This window comes from Salmo salar, chromosome ssa06 (assembly GCF_905237065.1).
Source record: "Salmo salar chromosome ssa06, Ssal_v3.1, whole genome shotgun sequence".
Lineage (NCBI taxonomy): Eukaryota > Metazoa > Chordata > Actinopteri > Salmoniformes > Salmonidae > Salmo > Salmo salar.
This window is the reverse complement of record NC_059447.1, coordinates 39,624,050-39,644,507: the sequence shown is the minus strand read 5'-3', so window position 1 is coordinate 39,644,507 and position 20,458 is coordinate 39,624,050. Positions and strand designations below refer to the sequence as shown.

Here is a 20,458-nt window from a genome sequence, read left to right as displayed (position 1 = left end):
CAGCGTACAGTCAAAAGTAATTTGCAACGGGCGTACAAAGTGATACATGAGATAAAACTTCTGACACGTTGGAGGCTTTCATTTTGTTTAAATAATTCAATAGCATGACAATTGCTATAAATATATGGCCTAGCAGAATATGGTCCCCCTCCCCACAGTTCTTTTCGGTTCACTCCCTCACATGGTGAGACTCACCCAATAAGTGTTCCCTTGGAGTTGCGAATGAGGCCAAACAGCACCAGCAGGCAGATGAGGATGTTGAAAAGCAGCAGGCCTAAGTAGCCCAGCCACCTGAGGTGGAAAACAACAATAACAACAGTCACGAAACCAACACCTAACCACAAACACAACAGAACTATAGACCGACTGACTGAAGAAACCCCAACACCTGCTGATAAACGCAGCACAGTACAGCAAGAAAAAATGACAAGTTATCTATGACCACTGTACAAATTACATCGGTACGGCTAAAGAAATGAAAAGGATACAAAAACATGGGGATTGCTTCAAACATACATAAAACAAAAAAACAAAAAGATGATGTGATTTGAGGTCCGCTTCCCCTGAGAGATGCTGAGGGAGAAAGTGTTTGAGATGTCGAGAGGAAGTAGCAGGGAGGGTCGGCTGCTGAATCAGACTTCACTGGAAAAGGCCTTTCCACTGTTGACTGCAGTCGTCTCCGTTTGAACTACTTTCACATTCATACAGATCCAACTGAACATCACTGACTGGCCGGCTGGACGGTCTCACCAGGAGAGAGATGAACTACCCAACTGTGAAATGTGCTGAGGATATATAAACTAATCTTACACTGCAGGGTCGTTAACACCAGTTACAGGAGGGAGGACGGTGTTGTGGGTTTCAGCCAGGGTCTCCTCCCACTAAACGGTTCATTTTGAAGGGTTTTCCCAGAAAAATCAGAGGGCTGATCTGGTTCATATTAGGCTTTTCTGAGTATCAACTGAGGTGATTCTCTCTCTCTAAACGGCCTAGCGGTAGAATTATGCAGCACGACACCAGCATAAACATAAATCTACGAGGAATGACGTACTGTTCGCGTAAACTGCTAATCCTATAGTGCAGGATTCCTCTCTGAGTGGAAGCTGTGTAGTTCTGTTCACACTCCATTAAACCCATGTTGTTGTGAGCTCCTGTATGTAAATGAGGCAGCAGCAAAAGTAGCTAATGATAAAAACTCCCTCATCCCCAACTTGAAATACAAGCAATGTAACATACAACAAGACAGGAAAACAAACTCCAACTACATTCACCTACAAAAGCCAAACGATGTCCTAAAACAAACAAGCCTCAGTTCTGGTGATGGTTTTGGTGAACAATAGAAATTGTATGTCCCGAGATGTCATGTATTGAGTCTCCCGAGTCTGTCCATCTCTCACCTGTACCAGTCGTAGAGCTCGATGTTGGCGGCCAGCTCCTCCAGGGAGATGTCTCTGTTTCCCCAGAAGGGGATCTCCACCATCTGCCTCACCAGCTCATCCAGCTGGCCCTGCACCTTCTGGATGATAGACAGATAGTCTGTGTGCTTGGCGTACTGGCCCTCCAGCTGCCCCAGACTGCCATCCACCGTCTGCTTCAGGGAGCCCGTGCTGTCTGATACCTAGGTAGTGGGCACAGGGAGGGACACCCAAGGTCACAAACAACCCACTCCTTATGGGGATAGACAAAATCAATAGTGTTTATTATATTGTATCTATGTGGGGTTAGCAGGGGAATCGTTGCTCCTTACAGTGATCAACAGTATGATAACTGTGAATGGTGGGCCCAGCCCATGTTATGGCTGTGACAGTAGAGCTGTTGCTGCGGTGTCATTGTTTCAATGGGAGTTCTGAGTATTACCAGTTTCTGCACTCCTGCCACCGTGCGGTTGGCGTGGCGCAGGGAGTACGTCAGCCTGTTCACGCCGTCACAGGTCTCGCCGTTCCCATAGAAACCAACAGCAATGCCGGCGCTGAAGGGAGACAAAGGGGAGGAGAGGAAGCGGTTAGGAGGAGGAAGAGGGGTCGGCATAGCACGGCAGACAGACAGACCAAGGGGGTAGGCATGTGAACCCTGCATCAACCCCTGCCAGGGATAGATGCCACTGAACAGGCAGCATTGAGCTCCAGCAGAAAGCCTCTCTATACAGAGTCCATAGCAACCAAGAGGAACGGGTCAGCAATGCCCAGAGCCCCACCATAGAGCTGACAAAGGCTGCACTGACACAGGAGATCAACCCTTGCCCATTCATGGAGGCCGGAGATTATAGGGGGAGCCGTCCTGGCAATCACAAAGACCTGCCTGCCAGCTAGCACTAGACCAGTGGTTCCCAACCAGGAGTACCAGGAGCCCTGGGGGTACTTGGCCTATCCACAGGGGGTAATTAAGACGACTTGTGAGACCATAGGTCTACTGGTAAAATGCACATGGAGGGGGCACTTCAGGGGTACTCTGGGCAGAGCAAAATTCAGATGGTGGTACAGTAGCCAAAAAAGGTTGGGAACCACTGCACTAGACAGGCATGGGAACCAATGAGCTAACCTATAAACAAGTGGCAATATGCAACGCTGAATTTCTGATACAAGTACCATCTAATTACTTACATAAACACTCCAAATATTAGCTACCTATTAAAAACTACTACTAGTAGGCCTTTAGAAGTCTGTGTTGTCCTTTAGATTAGAATGCAATAGAATTTTGTTCAACAGTGAAACCCAGGAAACTCAGTAGGAACTGAAGACCTGGTGAGAGTGGGACTGTTGCTCAATACATGTGGGGGGGTAATCAATTGAATCAACAACGAGAATGATATCAGGGGGTAGCCTTGTCTAAGGAGGAGTTGTCACTACTTTTATCCGCTTTCCCCTTTGGGAAACAAATACCTCACCACCAGGTGTCACTATATATAGCTCTCTCTCTCAATTCAATTTGCTTTATCGGCATGAAATAAAAATGTACATATTGCCAAAGCTTACTTTTTGGAGATTTACAATATTAACATAATTAAAATAATCAATATTCTCTAATTCCCTCCCATGAATTCCCTCCCTCCCTGAACAGTTCAATAGGCGTCACAATCACTGCCTCCCTGCTGACTGAGAGACTGCCGAGCCAGACAGCCAGCCATCCAGCCCAAACAATAGCCTATTGACCATATGGCCACTCTCAGCTGAACACATGCAAACTGGAGGAGCATTCCATGTGTACAGCAGCTTGTTGAAGGACAGTCCATTTACAATTCACACACGTGACATCAGATGGAGGACAGGCTCCATACAGAGTGTCCTTCAGCGCTATAAACTAAAGCAAATAGGCCGATATCATGATGACATCGTTATAAGGCAGTTGGAGGGACTGTACAAGCAAGATGGAAGGTCTGAGGGCAGTGTATCAAAATAGACGTTCTGGTCAAACAGACTGGATTTTAACATTGTATCGCAGGATTTCAAAGCTTCACTGCCATTATAAACAGTATGTTTAAAGCAGTTACGTTAAGTTGATGTTCTCAGACAGATGTAATCTTCCTAAGGCTATGGTTACATGGTTTTCTGCAGCCGTAGCAGAGTTCCCATCATTCCTGCAAGGCAGTAAATCTGCCAGGATGATCTGTATAGGGTGTGGGTCTGGGGTAAAGGCCCCAAAAAATGCGCCCCCTCCGGCATTGATAAACATCTAGCTTGTTCAGCACCGATGGAGCCAAGACCAGGCCATTGCAGTAGCAGTAACCAAAACCTCAAACATTTCAAAAAGAGAAGTTAGAGTGTCATGCATTTAAGGTTGCAGCAATAACTAGGCTACATCAACAGACACTAGGCTTCCTCAACATAATGTCTCAGTTGAAGTAGAGAATCTTCAAGGACAGATGAGGAGAATATCTCTAAACACAGAGTCAAACTGAATTCTACGATTCAGCCACAGCAACAAGGATATCACATTAAAAAAACGCACCATCAATGACTTATGACATTGCCATGGCAACCACTTTTGAGCAAAGTTAAAGCTGTACAATACGACAATAACCTCAGGGACGGGAGAAAGAAGCAGAGTCAATCATTATAGACATAAGACAAGGTAAACTACTTCAGAACAAACCTGGAGAAAGACATTCAATCACCCCCTGCATAAACTCTATAGACAAGGTATTGAAAGCGTTCCACAGGGATGCTGGCCCACGTTGACTCAAATGCTTCCCACAGTTATGTCAAGTTGGCTGGATGTCCTTTGGGCGGTGGACCATTCTTGATACACACGGGAAACTGTTGAGCGTGAAACACCCAGCACCGTTGCAGTTCTTTACACAAACAGATGCGCCTGGCACCTACTACCATACCCCCTTCAAAAGGCACTTATATCATTCACCTTCAATGGCAGACATACACAATCCACGTCTCAAAATGTCTCAAGGCTTAAAAATCCTTCTTTAACTGGTCTTCTCCCCTTCGTCTACACTGACTGAAGCAGATTTAACAAGTGACATCAATAAGGGATCATAGCTTTCACCTGGATAGTCTAAGTCATGGAAAGTGCAGGTGTTCTTAATGTTTGGTATAATCAGTGTATATTGTGAAGACTAAGCTGATCTAGCCCTCCTACGCTGTCTAGACATTGTGTGAAAAAAAACAACAGACTTCAACGAACCCCCTACCAATAAGATACATAATATCAAAATGTTCAATCACCCCCCATAAAACCAAGCAGTGAATTTGAAGCTCAGATCTTTCCATTTTTAAAAGCAGGTCTGTATAGGCTTAACTCTTCATGCCTGTGACATAACATCCCCAGTCCCTCTCCCCAGTCCTCTTTACACAAGAGCATCTGACGTCAGAGGGGATTAAATCAAATGGCATGTTGACAAGGGAAACACCTCCTGTTAAAATGGGAGCCAGTGCACTGCTCTTCACCCTGCATCCAATGAGTGGATGGGATTGGCCATTTCCTGAACTGCTGCTAGCTAGGGTAATCTCTTCCTCTCATACTCTGAAGGATGGAAAGGTGAGCCGGAGCTATGGGTTTGTGTTCAGGGCAAACAAAGCACATCTCCCTCTGGGGACTGGTAAACTGTGGTGGAAACTTAGAACAGGAAAAACAGCCAGAGATGAAATACACAGCAACCCCACTAGGTTGTTGGTTTAGTGTTCTCTTCGACCGCCCTGACAGTTTGAGTTTGTAATGGTTCTTCGAGACACAACAGGTTTGTGTCGTTCATATTACACCCCCGTGCCGTTTCACAGAAATGTACAGAGCGTTGTTGTTTCTCTTACTGTGCCATCAGTGATTCAGGACTGCCAAAGCAGCCAGACATGACTTTTAAGTGCTTTATGTTAAGGTGTTCAAAAAGACAAAAAACGCCAGAAATGACATATCGGAGATCCATCTCCCCGTCATCGACCAGCACAGTGCGTTTACAGCAGGCTGAAGACAAACCAGAGAGATGTTATCGCACACTCAATGTCAAGCCTAAAAACGGATTTACATGAAAGGCAGTTCTGCTTCCTAGGCTATCGCCTGGGATTTCCATCATCTTTAATTAGGCAAGCAGCAACAACTCCGTAGATCTCGACAACTTCAAGTTACGCAGCCAAAATGTAACAGAGTGACAGAGGATGGGCATGTGACTGTGAGGACTCCCTCAAATCATGAGCTTTGTGAAAGACTTCAGTAAAAGGATTCTCTCAAGTTTCATGACAGTTGGACCATAAACTTACACTGCCTGTCATTCACGTGGCATTAAACTGAATTGATATACCGCATGCGGCATTTTTACTCACTGCTCTAATCCCACTTTGCCCGCACACACACACACACACACACGACGACACACAGGGAGAGAGTAATTGTCATGCAGCCCACATGCTCATCAAGTCTCCATGCTTTTGTGAGCCGCTCTGCAGTGATTTCAGCTGAATCCAACAAGATGGCTCTGAACTGATCCAACTCAGGGGGAGTGAAAACAGGATTCAGCGAAGGCCAGTGTTAAAATGGATGTGACAAAAACAGAAAGATTCCACAACTGAGTCAGCAAAGAAGCTCATGCTTGGATTTCACAAGCTCTCCCATATAAATTAACTCTTTATTGGGGATATGGAAGTTTTTAAATGTGTCTCTCTCTGGGCGTCCTCCATTTGTAAGACATTTCTCAGTTTTCTGCATGCGTGGGAGTTCTTCGCTCTGCTCTCATGTTGTTCTTCCCTTTCTCACGACTCCTCTGAGACTGCATTCTTATACAAGTATCTGGCCTAACAGTCAAACCCCAGAGGATTACTTAAATAGTATTATTTTATATATATATATATTTTTTGGAATTAATTTTTTTATTTATTTAACCTTTATTTAACTAGGCAAGTCAGTTAAGAACAAATTCTTACTTACAATGATGGCCTCTCATCTATACATGAGAGAATAGGCTTGGTTTCCAGGCAGATTTATAGTGGAATTTTTTTTAAGGCTGTGTTTTCACACCTCCACAATGCTGAACATAAACGGCACAAAGCAGATGGTTGGATTCTTAAAAGGAGTCCTTGAACACAGCGCAATACAGAAAACTGACTTATTGCATTTATTTGGGTGGATCCATGAAGAGCCAAGGCCTCCTTTTCCATGTGGTCAACAGGCGAACAGGAAAACACTGACTAAGATCACGAGGAGAAGATATCGGCCCTTTTATAATGTGTCTGTCCTTCCTTCCTCTGTCACTTGCCATGAGGCCATTTTGCTCTGCGTTTGTGGCTGCTTTCCTATTTCCGCTTTGATCATCTATGTACGAGCTACAGACAGTGACTGTCCACAGTTTGCTGTCTGTGTGTCCATCTGTCCGTCCCTAGATGAGCAGAATGACTTCCATTTCAGCGCCTTGAGACTCCTGGCTGGGCCTCTGCGTAGACAATGATGCCATGATCTGAGAAGTACTAAACAAATAGAGGAAACAGACTAAAGTGTTTACTTGTTTGGGTGGCCTGGGGGCTGAACCCACAACACAAATGTTTTCTAAAATTACAGCTGAAGGAGCTGTTTCCTCATCCTCCCAAATCTTTCTTGGCAGATTATTAAACACACAACACAAAGTGCATGACAGTTAAGATTCACTTTGGCTCCACAGCAGGTCTCTGTTACAAAACCACCCACTATTTTGGTTACTGTTTCTATCATTAATGGCAGACTGGATTTGTTTTCTCCCCTTCCAAAAAGGCTTCCACGTACACAGACTAGGGATGGGCATTTCAAATACATATTATTTTTTTTAATCGACTATCCAGATAGTCGAAATACATCTGTTTTTTTGTGAAACTTTTGTAAAACTCTGCTTGCTGCTGTAGCAGGGGTCAGTGTGTGTGGGACCACGCTCCCTTTCCTTGTCTACAAGTACAACTCCTCCTAGCCCACAGTGGAACTCTGGGTCTAAGCTTAAAACGTATACCCACCTTGAGAGTTAACTCCCGACCCGCTGTTGGCTTTTCATTTAAAGGGGTGGTGGTGGCATCAAACTATTTGATTGAACACTTTCTTTGGCACTGCTCCGCCATGCACACGACAACCTTTGCATCAGAACCATCTACCGATTACGGATACAGTCCAACGCGGGACACGTGCTGCTATAACAGGTACAGTCATTGGCAGAGTACTAATCTCTCACGCTTCTCCTATGTAATGCCCTACAACGGAACATTAACTGTATACGTGACGGCGAGCTTCGTAGGGCTTCAGATTAAACAACAGCCTGTTACCTTCTCATTAAGGTAACTTCCTTCCGTCATTTCTATTCCTTTATGCATGGATTAGAAATATCCCCACTTCACCTGCTAGGCTACATACAGTATGGAGCCTCTGACTGTAGTGCCGCTTTGATTGGCTCACAATAAATCAAACTTTATTTGTCACATGCGCCGAATACAACAAGTGTAGACTTTACCGTGAAATGCTTACTTACAAGCCCTTAACCAACAGTGCAGTTCATGAAGAAAAGATTTACCAAGTAGACTAAAATAAAAAGTAATAAAATAAGAATAACGAGGCTATGTACAGGGGGGCACAGGTACCGAGTCAGTGTGCAGGGGTACAGGCTAGTTGAGGTAATCTGTACATGTAGGTGGGGGCGAAGTGACTATCCATAGATAACAAACAGCGAGTAGCAGCAGTGTCCGGGGGGGGGGGGGGCAATGTAAATTGTCTGGGGGCGATATGATTAATTGTTCAGCAGTCTAATTGCTAATTCCAAGCGCTCTAGTACGCTTGCCGTGCAGTAGCAGAGAAAACAGTCTAACTTGACTGGAGTACCTGAACATTTTATGGGCTTTCCTCTGACACCACCTATTATATAGGTCCTGGATGGCAGGAAGCTTGGCCCCACTGATGTACTGGGCCGTTCGCACTACTCTCTGTAGCGCCTTACGGTCAGATGATAAGCAGTTGCTATACCAGGTGGTGATGCAACCGGTCAGGAAGCTCTCGATGGTGCAGCTGTAGAACATTTTGAGGATCTGGGGACCCATGCCAAATCTTTTCAGTCTCCTGAGAGGGTAAAGGTTTTGTCGTGCCCTCTTCACGACTGTCTTGGTATGTTTGGACCATGATAGTTTGTTGGTGATGTGGAAACTCTCGACCCGTCGATATTAATGGGGGCCACCACACTGCCAGTTCTCTGACCTCCCTATAGGCCGTCTCATCGTTGTCGGTGATCAGGCCTACTACTACTACTGTTGTTTCGTCAGCAACTTAATGATGATTTTGGAGTTGTGTTTGGCCACGCAAGAACAAATTCTTATTTTCAATGACGGCCTAGGAACAGTGGTTTAACTGCCTTGTTCAGGGGCAGAACGACAAATGTTTACCATGTCAGCTCGGGATTCGATCTTGCAACCTTTCGTTTACTAGTCCAACGCTCTAACCACTAGGCTACCTGCCGTCCTTAGCTTAGTGATGAGCTTCGTGGGCACTATGGTGTTGAACGCTGAGCTGAAGTCAATGAACAGCATTCCCACATAGGTGTTCCTTTTGTCCAGGTGAGAAAGGGCAGTGTGGAGTGCGATTGAGATTGCGTCATCTGTGGATCTGTTGGGGTGGTATGCAAATTGGAGTGGGTCTAGGGTTTCCGAGATGATGGTGTTGATGTGGGCCATGACCAGCCTTTCAACGCACTTCATGGCTACCGAAAGTGAGTGCCACAGGGCAGTAATCATTTAGGCAGGTTACCTTTGCTTTCTTGGGCACAGGGACTACGGTGGTCTGCTTGAAATATTTAGGTATTACAGACTCGGTCAGGGAGACGTTGAAAATGTCAGTGACACTTGACAGTTGGTCCGGGCATGCTTTGAGTACACATCCTGGTAATCCGTCTGGCCCAGCGGCTTTGTGAACGTTGACCCGTTTAAAGGTTTTGTTCACATCGGCTACCGATTTACACGCGTGAAATGTGTGAAGGCTACCGGTGTTTCTTTTTTTAATAGGGCACACGTCATAAAAAAATACATTCAAAAGTTTGTTTTATTAAATGAAGAATGTCAAACGTCACGGTATATACTTGTATGTAGGAATGTCTCATCAGGGATCATTTTAGTTCATTCAGACAAAGCCTTTTCAATGTTAAAATAGGCCTATACATTTTTGCAGCAAAAAATGTACACTCACAAATAATCGAAAACTAACGTTCGATCGATTAAATTGGGCCCATCCCTAGCGCAGACCACATGAATTATACAATAGCATTAAGCACAGAGAGTAGTCTTGGTCAATTCATGATACCTCCGCTGCTTATTATGGGTTGTGGTCCTTCCCAATGGGGTGAGACCCTCTCAGCCTTTGAAAGGAGGGCAGGGCGAAGTGAGTTTTCGATGAATCTCTTCTCCCTACAAGCATAGACGGGAGTCGATAAGACTCCCACAGCCGGGAAGAAATATTTTCAGCTGCCTGGGCTTGCAGAGACTTGCATCATGTGGATGGATTTGTTCTCACAGGAGGACCAGGGCCAGAGAGGCGGGCAGAGAGACTCCAGAAGCTCCCTGTTAAGGCAGCAGCAGGTGCAGACGGTCATTACTCACTGGGGGTTCAGGGAGGACAGATATCCATCATTCAGATTCAGCCAGAGATGCAATTACAGTTCAGGGAGAGGTACCATCCTCCATCTGGGTCACAGCGCCTTGAAACAGAAGGCTGGGAAGTGCCTATCCCACAGACGGATGGAGGGAGACTGAGGTGAGAAGACAAAAAACCCTTCATCAGTCATAAATACTGGGCTGTGCGCCCCAGACCTCAGACACTACAGAGTGGCCATTCTGGCCAATAGCTTTGTCTTAAGAGATCACTCACAAAGGGGCTGCATAATCGAAAAGGAAGGTTTCTCTAGGAATTCTAGGTCCATTATTTTGACAGACAGCACTGTTCATTCACTTATCCGTCACTGCCACTCAGAACATGTCCCTTTGTGAGACCCAGGGATTCCAAAGCTTGTCTGTGTGACTGCGGGTGGACTCGCCTGTCGTTCTCCCAGACAGCCGTGTAAATCATTGGTTGGGAGGGACTCTGGTTTCCCACTGTACTAGACACAGAGCTACTCTTTGATAGTGAAAGGGCATATTGTCCTTAGCATTTACCCCAATGTGATACTTTGCCATCCCATTGAAGTATACTGTACAAAAATATAAAACGCAACATGTCAAAGATTTTACCGAGTTACAGTTCATAGAAGGAAATCAGTCAATTGAAATAAATAAATAATCTATAGATTTCACATGACTGGGCAGGGGCGCAGCCATGGGAGCCATGCTCAGCCAATCAAAATGAGTTTTCCCCCACTAAAGGGCTTTATTACAGACAAATACTCCTCAGCAAGGTACTGACAAATTCTATAAAATATTTGTTGGAGGTGGCTAATGGTAGAGAAATTAACATTAAATGATCTGGCAACAGCTCCGTTGGACATTCCTGCAGTCAGCATGCCAATTGTGTGCTCCCTCAAAACTTGAGACATCTGTGTGACAACACGGCACATTTTAGAGTGGCCTTTTATTGTCCCCAGCACAAGGTGCACCTGTGTAATGATCATGCTGTTTAATCAGCTTCTTGATATGACAAAGGAGAAATGCTCACTAACAGGGATGTACACAAATTTGTGCACAATATTTGAGAGAAATAAGCTTTTTGTGCGTATGGAAAATGTCTGGGATCTTGTATTTCAGCTCATGAAACATGGGACCAACACTTCACATGGGAACAACACCAGTATAGTAGGCCATCTAGTGTGATTAGCTTTGCAAGATTTACACTTTTGCAGAATCCTTGGGGTAGCCTAATTCCTGGAAATACACCACCATTTTATTGTCATTCAAAGGGTTCTAACTCCAAACCACCAGAGTCCTTGAGTATCCCTCTGCCTGCTCTGAGCCAGTCCTCTGTGTCTTCTTCTGTGTCCCGAGTTGGCTTCTGAGAGAATGTTGCCATGGAAACTAGCGGGGGCTCATTTGTCACATGATTTCAGTTTGAATGTGGGAAATCCTTTGTTTCCCTAACTTTTTCATGACTTTCCAGTACATTGCTTGAGGACTACCTGCAGAGACGAGGCCTCACAAGCTCACGGCTATCATGTCTATCCCAGAGCATAGGGACGTTGGCATGGTGTTTGGTAAGGAAGCAACGTTTCAGACAGAGACGCTGAAAACTGGCATGTTTCTATGGCAATTTTGACTGCAGTGCAGCGCAGGAACTTGCATATACCAATGATGCAAACTAAAGCCTAAATATGGATGGCCATTAAAACAAGTTGTGGTTCAGTCTAGAGCTGTTCAACAGCTGACTTCCCTAGTTAAATAAAGGTTCAATAAAATAAATAAAAATAACAGCTGAGACCCATCACATGACCACAACATTTTTTTCCTGTGTAACTCTTCACTGTTCATAATCATACGGATTACATGGCACAACAATGCCTCTCCAACTTCCTCGTTCCACTTATTCAGTGGCATCAACTTACTCTCTAAATAGAGTCAATATGTCCTCGTCTTCATAATAGCGTCTCTCAGTCAGACAACGACCACTTCATCAGCTTTAAACAAATCAATACCACTCCCACTATAATTCATCCACATATTATGTTAATCCAGGAAGTCACAAGAAACTCATTGAGAATCCCAGAAAGACCTGGCTTTTCCTTAATTAGGCCTAGTTAGACTAAACGTGTGATTTTTATTGCAGCGTTGTGTGTGTGTATATATATATATATATATATAGTATAATAGTTAGATAACCTAGACTAAGAAAGGAAAGCTAATAGCCTGGAGATAAAAAAGTAGCAGTGACTGAGGGTTATTTCATTTGAGGCAGACTGCAGAAAGTACCTAGAGGGATTTGTGCTTTCAAGCCTTTTAACCCTGTGCACCTCTCATTCTCTGTTTGAGCAGATTTTACAGCTGCTAGATTGTTTTAAAAAAAAAACTGCGAACATCAGATGAGGAAGGGGTTAACACCAGGCACCCAAGTACCCTCCAACTGAGAGCTCCAATGGAGTAAGGAGAATACCCCCATCTCACAACAGTAGTTAAACTAAACCAGCAGCAGTAGCTTTCAGATGCTCCACTCTACACAAATTTAAACACTACATCCCTTCCACTGCAGAGAAGTTGTTTGCCTACACAAAAACAGAATTATTTCTCAAAGGGATGAAGTTTACGGGTCAAAGTTTAGAAGAATTGTGTGGGTCCTGTCTGTCATCCCCAGACTACAACATGCAACCCATGGTTTGTGAAGTCCAATGTCAAATGAAGATCTGCTCTTGTATCCTCAGTTCAGAAGGGGAGAGGTGTAAACAACAATAAAAGCGGCATCAGACAGTGTGTTTGTGTCAAATACCTCCTGTGTCCATTATGAGTTAGGAGACAGGTCACAGCTCTGCTCTCCTCAGAGCAAACTATCCATAAATTCTAGGGGTCTAACGGTTCCCCAAACCCACGGTTCGGTACGTATTGGGGTTTTGGAGTCACGTTTCAGTTTGGTTTCGGTACAGCGGGAAAATGAAATGCTATTCACAATGTTCCTGGCATTGTATGTTGTGACAGAATTGTTATGTTGGGCCTCTCAAGTTTCCACTCTGATATGTGAGAGGTGGGATTTTGCCTGTTGTGAAGTCGTAAATACCAGCTGGATGCATTCATGTGATTTGAATTCGTTTAGAAACGCCAATTGGTTAACGGCTAACAACCTATGTCAACCATAAACTAAATCTACCATGCCTGTAAACAAATTACAAAGTAAAAAAATAAAATAATCGATAGATTTTTATAAATAATGTTTTGCTGTTGCATTTAAGGTCATTTCCTTAGTAGGTGATATTAGAGGTCCCCATGTGGGAGAAGTGGGTGCTCAGGATGATAGGATAGTTTCCCCACTATTAATTACCAGCTGGAGGGCCGTTCAAGTGGATTTCTCCCAGTATATATAAAATATACCCTTCCCTCTTGGTTATGAACGCACCATGATAGCTGCTCGAGCACTTTTACGAGGGGCTGAAACCCCCCCGTTCTCAACCACCGTGAATGGACGCATGTCCGCGGCTATAAACCGAAGACTGTTTTTTATTTTTTACTGTCTACCAATCGCTCTTGGAATTTCTTTGGCCAGGTCAGAATCAGCTGCCAAAGAATGTTTGAACGCAGAGGGGAGACGATGATGTTGTTATTTCTTAGCGTTTCTGTCTTGCTCCGGTATTCTGGGGTGTCAACATGAGGTGTTGGCAGCTGCATAGGCTATTCTCCTTGAGCGGAACGACACACTGTTAAGCATTTATCCACAACTCTCTGTCCCGGAATCTACTGGGAAAACAAAATGTTCCCAAACTGGAGATTTAAACGATGAATGAAGATCCTCCAATTCTGGTTAACCAACCCCACCACTCACCATCATACAAAAATAATTAACGTATACGCCTCACAAAAGGACAGTTTGATATGATTAAAACGTGCGCAAGGGCTCTAGCTGTTTTAACGGAATAGCCTGAAATGTACTCAAGAGACATAGGTCTAGTGTTTTTATTTTGGACAGTAAATATCTTTTATGTATTCATTCGGGTTCACAGTATGGACCGAACCGGGGTCCCTGTACCGAATGGTTCAGTACGAATACATGTACCGTTAAACCCTTAATAAATTCCCTCCAGCAGACTATGCGTGTGGTCTTAAAACCAGTCACGTATGACACTGTGGGTGGTGCTCACTCATCTCAGAGCAAGACTACTGGCAATGTGTTAGATAAAGGCATCAAGGAGGAGATTAAAAAAGCACAAACTGCTCCATCATGCATGAAATACGCTTATGTTTGTGTACTACAGGGCCAATCGAGGAGGTTAAGGGGTGATGGCGAACATTGCTAATCCTTGCATTGTTGTCTGCAGTCCCATGCGTTACATGTTGAAATTAGAGATGGCCCACCACATTACAGCTAGGCCTGTATTTTGGTTAGTAAAGCAATGGTCTGTTGAGTGATCAGAGCCTTATGTCTTTCCACGTCGGGACTCACCTGCAGACGAGCGTGGCGATGATGACACACCAGGCAGTGCAGCAGCAGTCGGCGTTGGGCTGCTCCTCGCTCTTCTTCCGCCGGCAGCACAGCCAGAAGGAGTAGAAGAGCAGGAAGAGGAGGTCCAGGGCCAGGCAGGCTAGAGCCACGCCTCCCAGCAGCAGGATGGACTGAGGGGGGGAACAAGAGGACGATGAGACGTCATCTCACACACATAATGACTAATAGCAACGGAAAGCTTTGCGGTTATTACACACATACAGCCGCTGTTGTATCTATGAAAGATTTCAGAGAGACTATGTAGAATGTAGAGATACAGGAGACAAGCATCCAGGATCCATTTTGTGGTCCCTGAACTAATTTAAACAAATATAAAAAAAAATTACTGCATAGCTGTTGCCCGTTGGAATGATATTGGGGGAAAGGGGATACCTAGTCAGTTTCACAACAATGCATTCAACCGAAATGTGTCTTCCGCATTTAACCCAACCCCTCTAAATCAGAGAGGTGCGGGGGACGTCCACATCATCAGAGCCCGGGGAGCATTTGTTGTTGGGGGTTAACTGCCTTGCTCAAGGTTCCAACCAGCAACCTTTTGGTTACTGGCACAACTCTCTAACCTCTAGGCTACCTTGCGCATCCAGTCTGCATGGAATGAGAAGCTACTAAAGCAGATATACACTCTGACCACCCAGAGGAATCACAAGGTAATGAGATGGTCTCTCTGATTATTAGCTATGCCCTTTGGCTCGTTATAGCTCATTTACACCAGATCACAGTTAATTAACGCTTATCGTCATAACTTTGAGAATAACGTAGAAGGCAGAGGAGAAAAACCTCAAGCCTCATTAAAACTCCCCATCACGAAAAGCACATCACCACCACAAGACACATACTCTGACAAAGCCTACTGAAACACAGAAACCATATAATCCTAGTCCCGAACATCATCACACATGAATAATGTGTGTTTCCCTGGCCTCATTTTGATGTTTCACTTAAAGCCAGTTCTTATAATATAGGGGAAGGCCACAATGATTTCAAATCAAGCCCAAATTTCATACAGGATATATCCATTATGATGATTCATAAAAACAGAAGTTACTGTAAAGCATATTATGCTCCCAATCTGTCTGCTGTACAGTAACTTCAGTCTTATGATTCATCGTAATGGATATATCCTGTACGAAATTTGGGCTTGATATCAAATAACTTGATTTTTGTGGACCCAGTGAACTCCTGTTTCCATGTGAGCACTTCAAAATGACTGGAATCTTTTGACGCTCACAAGCTGCCATCTTTCCCTTGCAATGTGTGCAAAGTATGGTCTCACCTACTCTGTGTGGGCATACAGTACGGGGTGCTGGAGAGAGCATTGTGTTGGCTCAGGCCAGACCAGAGAGCTTGTGACTTTATAGGAAGTGGGGTAAAGAGAGTCAGGGTTCGTGTGAGGAGGCAAAGTACTTCTCCACCAGAGGGACAAGAGAAATGTCTGGAGTGGAGTGACACAGTCCAAGTCTTGAGTGACCAGGGCCCTGGGGGTGACTGAGTGGAAGGCCACTGTCGTTTGGGCTTAGCACCGCTCACTCGCTCTTTACTGCTGTCAGATGTACATTTGCAGTGATTTGCCCATTGCAATACTGTATATGATTAAAATGCCCAGATAGCAGTGGTAATTATTTGGCTTCACTACCTCATGGATATCAAGTTAAGAACAAATGTGCATAGGAAATGGTCTTTTAGATTGTTCTTCTCCACCTTTTCCTGTTGTTGTAACGCCTTAAAATGAGAATTTACCCAGTATTACCGTACGTTCCCTCAACAACAGCCGTTCTGAGCTCCTTTGAAATAGGAATTTCCAAAATGCAAGACAGCCCCAGCTCCTTTGGGCAAATGCTAAATAAGGATCTAATTTTAGGCGCTGCCGGGCTCCAGTCTTCTGGTCATGCGTGCGGACAGTGGAAAGCGAACATAAAAACAAAAGCATTTCCCCTAAAATGGAACAGTAGATAAAGGGAAATGAAGGCTCTCGAAGTAAATCCATTAAGACTTCTTGACTTTAATGCGTTTTTAGATGCATTTCCTTATCTAGCCCATCTCAGGCAAAAAGGCATTCATTCTTGCACAGGAAAAACTAAATAGACTTTATACTGCCAACTGTATGTCAAGTAAAGATTGTTTAGAAAACAAATAATTCACAGTCCTTAAATGAAAAAGGATATTCACAGAAGCTGGTAACTATCCGTTTTTATAAACTGGGTGGTTTGAGCCCTGAATGCGGATTGGCTGACAGCTGATTGGCAGGCACTCCGTGTTGTGTCGAGCTTAAGAACAGCCATTAGCCGTGGTATATTGGCCATATACCACATCCCCCTGTGCCTTGCTGCTTAAATGAACAAATTATTTTTGATGGTGTTAAATGAGTGTCGGGTTACTGTTTATTATCTATCCGGCTGCCTAGTCACTTTACCCATACGTATATGTACATATGTACCTCAATTACATCGTACCCCTGCACATTCACCCAGTGTATACAGCCAAGTTTTTTCTAGAATGTCTCTTTTTACTTTCTCTGCGTTGTTGGCAAGGACCTGTATGTAAGCATTTCACTGTTGTTTACGAAGCATGTGACAAATAAAGTTAGATTTGATAATTGTAACCAACCGAGCAGAGCTAGTTATGAGATTTATAAAGCAGGAATCAACCATCAAGAGATGATTTGGAGTGTGCTATAGTGGCAAAGCCTCATCTCAGAACAGGGAAAAGAGAACAAGGGTCTATGTGGAAAGTGCCAGTTGGTTTAAAAGAAAGGCAAAAGCGAACGGGAAACGGAAAGCTGCAACTGAGCAGGAATGCAGCTAAAACAAGCCAATCTGGGAGCACGGCCAGTATCAATTAAGATATGACTGTTCCCCTGTTTTAGCCTAATGTCGAAAGGATAGCAAGAGCTTGTCTTCTCTATTGGCAGTGTAGCCTTCTCATCTTAGAGTGTAAAATCATAATCAGCAAGACAATTTATGTAGGAGTAGGACACTTTATTCACCCACAGGTAATGTGGATCAAAATTATACGAAAGTGGGTTCAATACTGACGTAAAGTCCTGGCTGGGCTGCGAGGTAGATGTCATATGGTCTGGGATCAGATCTTACGATATAGAGCTTTGATGTGAAAAGGCACCCATCTGCTGAACCTTGGAAATCTGAGGGTGAACGTGCGTGTGTTTCAGAGAGCGAGAGAGAGATTTATTTTCCCTTTTGTACTTTAACCATTTGTCCATCGTTACAACACTGTATATATACACATAGTATGACATTTGTAATATCTTTATTCCTTTGGAACTTCTGTGAGAAATGTTTACTGTTAAACAATTACAATTATTTCACTTTTGTATATTATCTACTTCACTTGCTTTGGCAATGTTAACATAAGTTTCCCATGCCAATGAAGCCCCTTGAATTGAATTTTTTATTTTACCTTTATTTAACTAGGCAAGTCAGTTAAGAACAAATTCTTATTTCCAATGACGGCCTAGGAACAGTGGGTTAACTTCCTTGTTCAGGGGCAGAACGACAGATTCGTACCTTGTCAGCTCGGGGATTCGATCTTGCAACCTTTCGGTTACTAGTCCAACGCTCTAACCACTAGGCTAGAAAGAAAGAATGAAAAAGAGAGAGAAAGAGGTGAAGAAGAGAGCGCGAGCAGGTGAAAATGCGAGCTGTTTGAGTAATGAAAAGGTGTGTCAGAGTGAACTGGTGAACTAACAAACTGAATAGCTTAAGGGAACCAGCTTAGGCTAAATATGATCAAACAGAACCAGCATAACACCTATTATCAAATGCATCTCACGGCCTGATGACATGTTAAGTATTGTGCTAGAGAAACGGGTCTATTGCTGAATAGTGTAGGTCCAGCACCAGTCCCATACTTCAGCCTGCAGCACACAGGGAGAGGGCAGGCACTTCATATGTAGTTCACACAGTCCTCTCGCTCACATTTGGATTCCTGTGGGGGAATACAGGCTGGGAGGTCATTGTAATTACACAGATTTCGATCCAGACAATTTTTCTTCCCCCAGTAGTCGGATATATTAAACAGGAAAATAACGGCACTCTGGTTCTCTAAACAGATGCATTTTTCAGTAAGATCAGCCTAATGGGCTGCCCCTGGGCTCTTGGTGAATAGAGGCCTCTCCATTGAAGCGCTTTATTGAGACGGTTTCCCCACCCTGGAGAAACAATATCTGAACTCAATTACAGTATCTCACTGAGCTCCATCTCCTGGGAAGCCATCTGTGTTACCTAGTGATATTATACCACTACTTCATGGATACACTGTGCAAGCATTTTAAAATACTACATATGCTGAAATGCAAGTACGGAAAATTGATACAGTGAGTGGTTAAATAAATGGAAAATAGGAAATGTCACTGTCTGACTAAGTGAAGTTCAAAGGGGCTGGAGAGGAGCCGTACCATCCTGTGAACAGGATGTTGGCATTGTTTCAACCCCTTCTCATCTTCCCAGCTTCTGATCCAAGATGATGGGAATTCAATGCTGACTAATACCGACCTTCTTCAATTTAAAAAGTCCTTCTCTACCTTTTAGTCATGATTTCTTTCATTTTCACTCCCCATTGTCAAGAAAAGGAAATCGTCCTTGTTTTATGGTGCGATTCAAATTTCAGGAACGGGAGTTCCGTTTTTCACATACCGGTTGTCAAAAGAGCAAATCGTGGTCCATATGTGGTCCATTAAAGGGCACTTAAGTATGGCTTTGAATTAGACACATTGCCATGAAAGAATAGCAGACCCAAATCACAAGACAAGAAGGGAAGAGAGGAAGTAACACATGCTGACTCAACTGTCTACTTTGTCCTTTACAATCAGGTTTCACTTCCAGGTCAAATTCCCCACATTCAAAATTAACTGCTTGATGAACATATGCAGACGGATGCCGTGACAAACAGCCTGTTTCCTGTAACAGCTAGGAGTCTTGTGTCACACCAGGCGAACAAGCTGACATAGCACACAGGCGAACAAACAGATTAGCACTAGAGGTCAACCGATAATGATTTTTCAACGCCGATACCGTTGCCGATTATTGGAGGGCCAAAAAAACCCGATGCCGATTAATCGTACGATTTATTTCTTTGTAATAATGACAATTACAACAATACTGAATGAACACTTATTTTAACTTAATATAATACATCAATAAAATCAATTTAGCCTCAAATAAATAATGTTGGAAAACAAAGTGTTGGAGAAGAAAGTAAAAGTGCAATATGTGCCATGTAAAAAAGCTAACGTTTAAGTTCCTTGCTCAGAACATGAGAACATATGAAAGCTGGTGGTTCCTTTAAACATGAGTCTTCAATATTCCCAGGTAAGAAGTTTTAGGTTGTAGTTATTATAGGACTCTCTCTCTCTATACAATTTGTATTTCATATACCTTTGACTATTGGATGTTCTTATAGGCACTTTAGCATTGCCAGTGTAACAGTATAGCTTCCGTCCCTCTCCTCGCTCCTACCTGGTCTCGAACCAGGAACACATCGACAACAGCCACCCTCGATGCAGCGTTACCCATGTAGAGGTAGGGGAACAACTACTCCAAGTCTCAGAGCGAGTGACGTTTGAAACGCTATTAGCGCGCACCCCGCTAACTAGCTAGCCATTTCACATCGGTTACACCAGCCTCATCTTGGGAGTTGACAGGCTTGAAGTCATAAACAGCGCAATGCTTTGCGAAGGACTGCTGGCAAATGCACGAAAGTGCTGTTTGAATGAACGCTTACGAGCCTGCTGGTGCCTACCACCGCTCAGTCAGACTGCTCTATCAAATCATAGACTTAATTATAACATAATAACACACAGAAATACGAGCCTTAGGTCATTAATATGGTCGAATCCAGAAACTATCATCTCGAAAACAAAACGTTTTTCCTGTCAGTGAAATACGGAACC

The 20,458-nt window shown here is 43.9% G+C and overlaps 1 protein-coding gene across 2 annotated transcripts in view; it reads right to left on the bottom strand.

The window, feature by feature from the left end:
- The window catches only part of LOC106607330 (protein tweety homolog 3), a 69,176-nt gene that overhangs the window by 32,363 nt on the left and 16,355 nt on the right, over positions 1–20,458 (bottom strand). For both annotated transcript variants that reach the window (XM_045720546.1, XM_045720545.1), the window contains exons 2-5: positions 14,494–14,663; positions 1,858–1,969; positions 1,398–1,618; positions 196–291 (exon numbers count right to left, since the gene is read on the bottom strand). In XM_045720546.1, the coding sequence (XP_045576502.1) occupies positions 196–291; positions 1,398–1,618; positions 1,858–1,969; positions 14,494–14,663 (599 nt within the window). The remainder of the gene's footprint in view (positions 1–195; positions 292–1,397; positions 1,619–1,857; positions 1,970–14,493; positions 14,664–20,458) is intronic.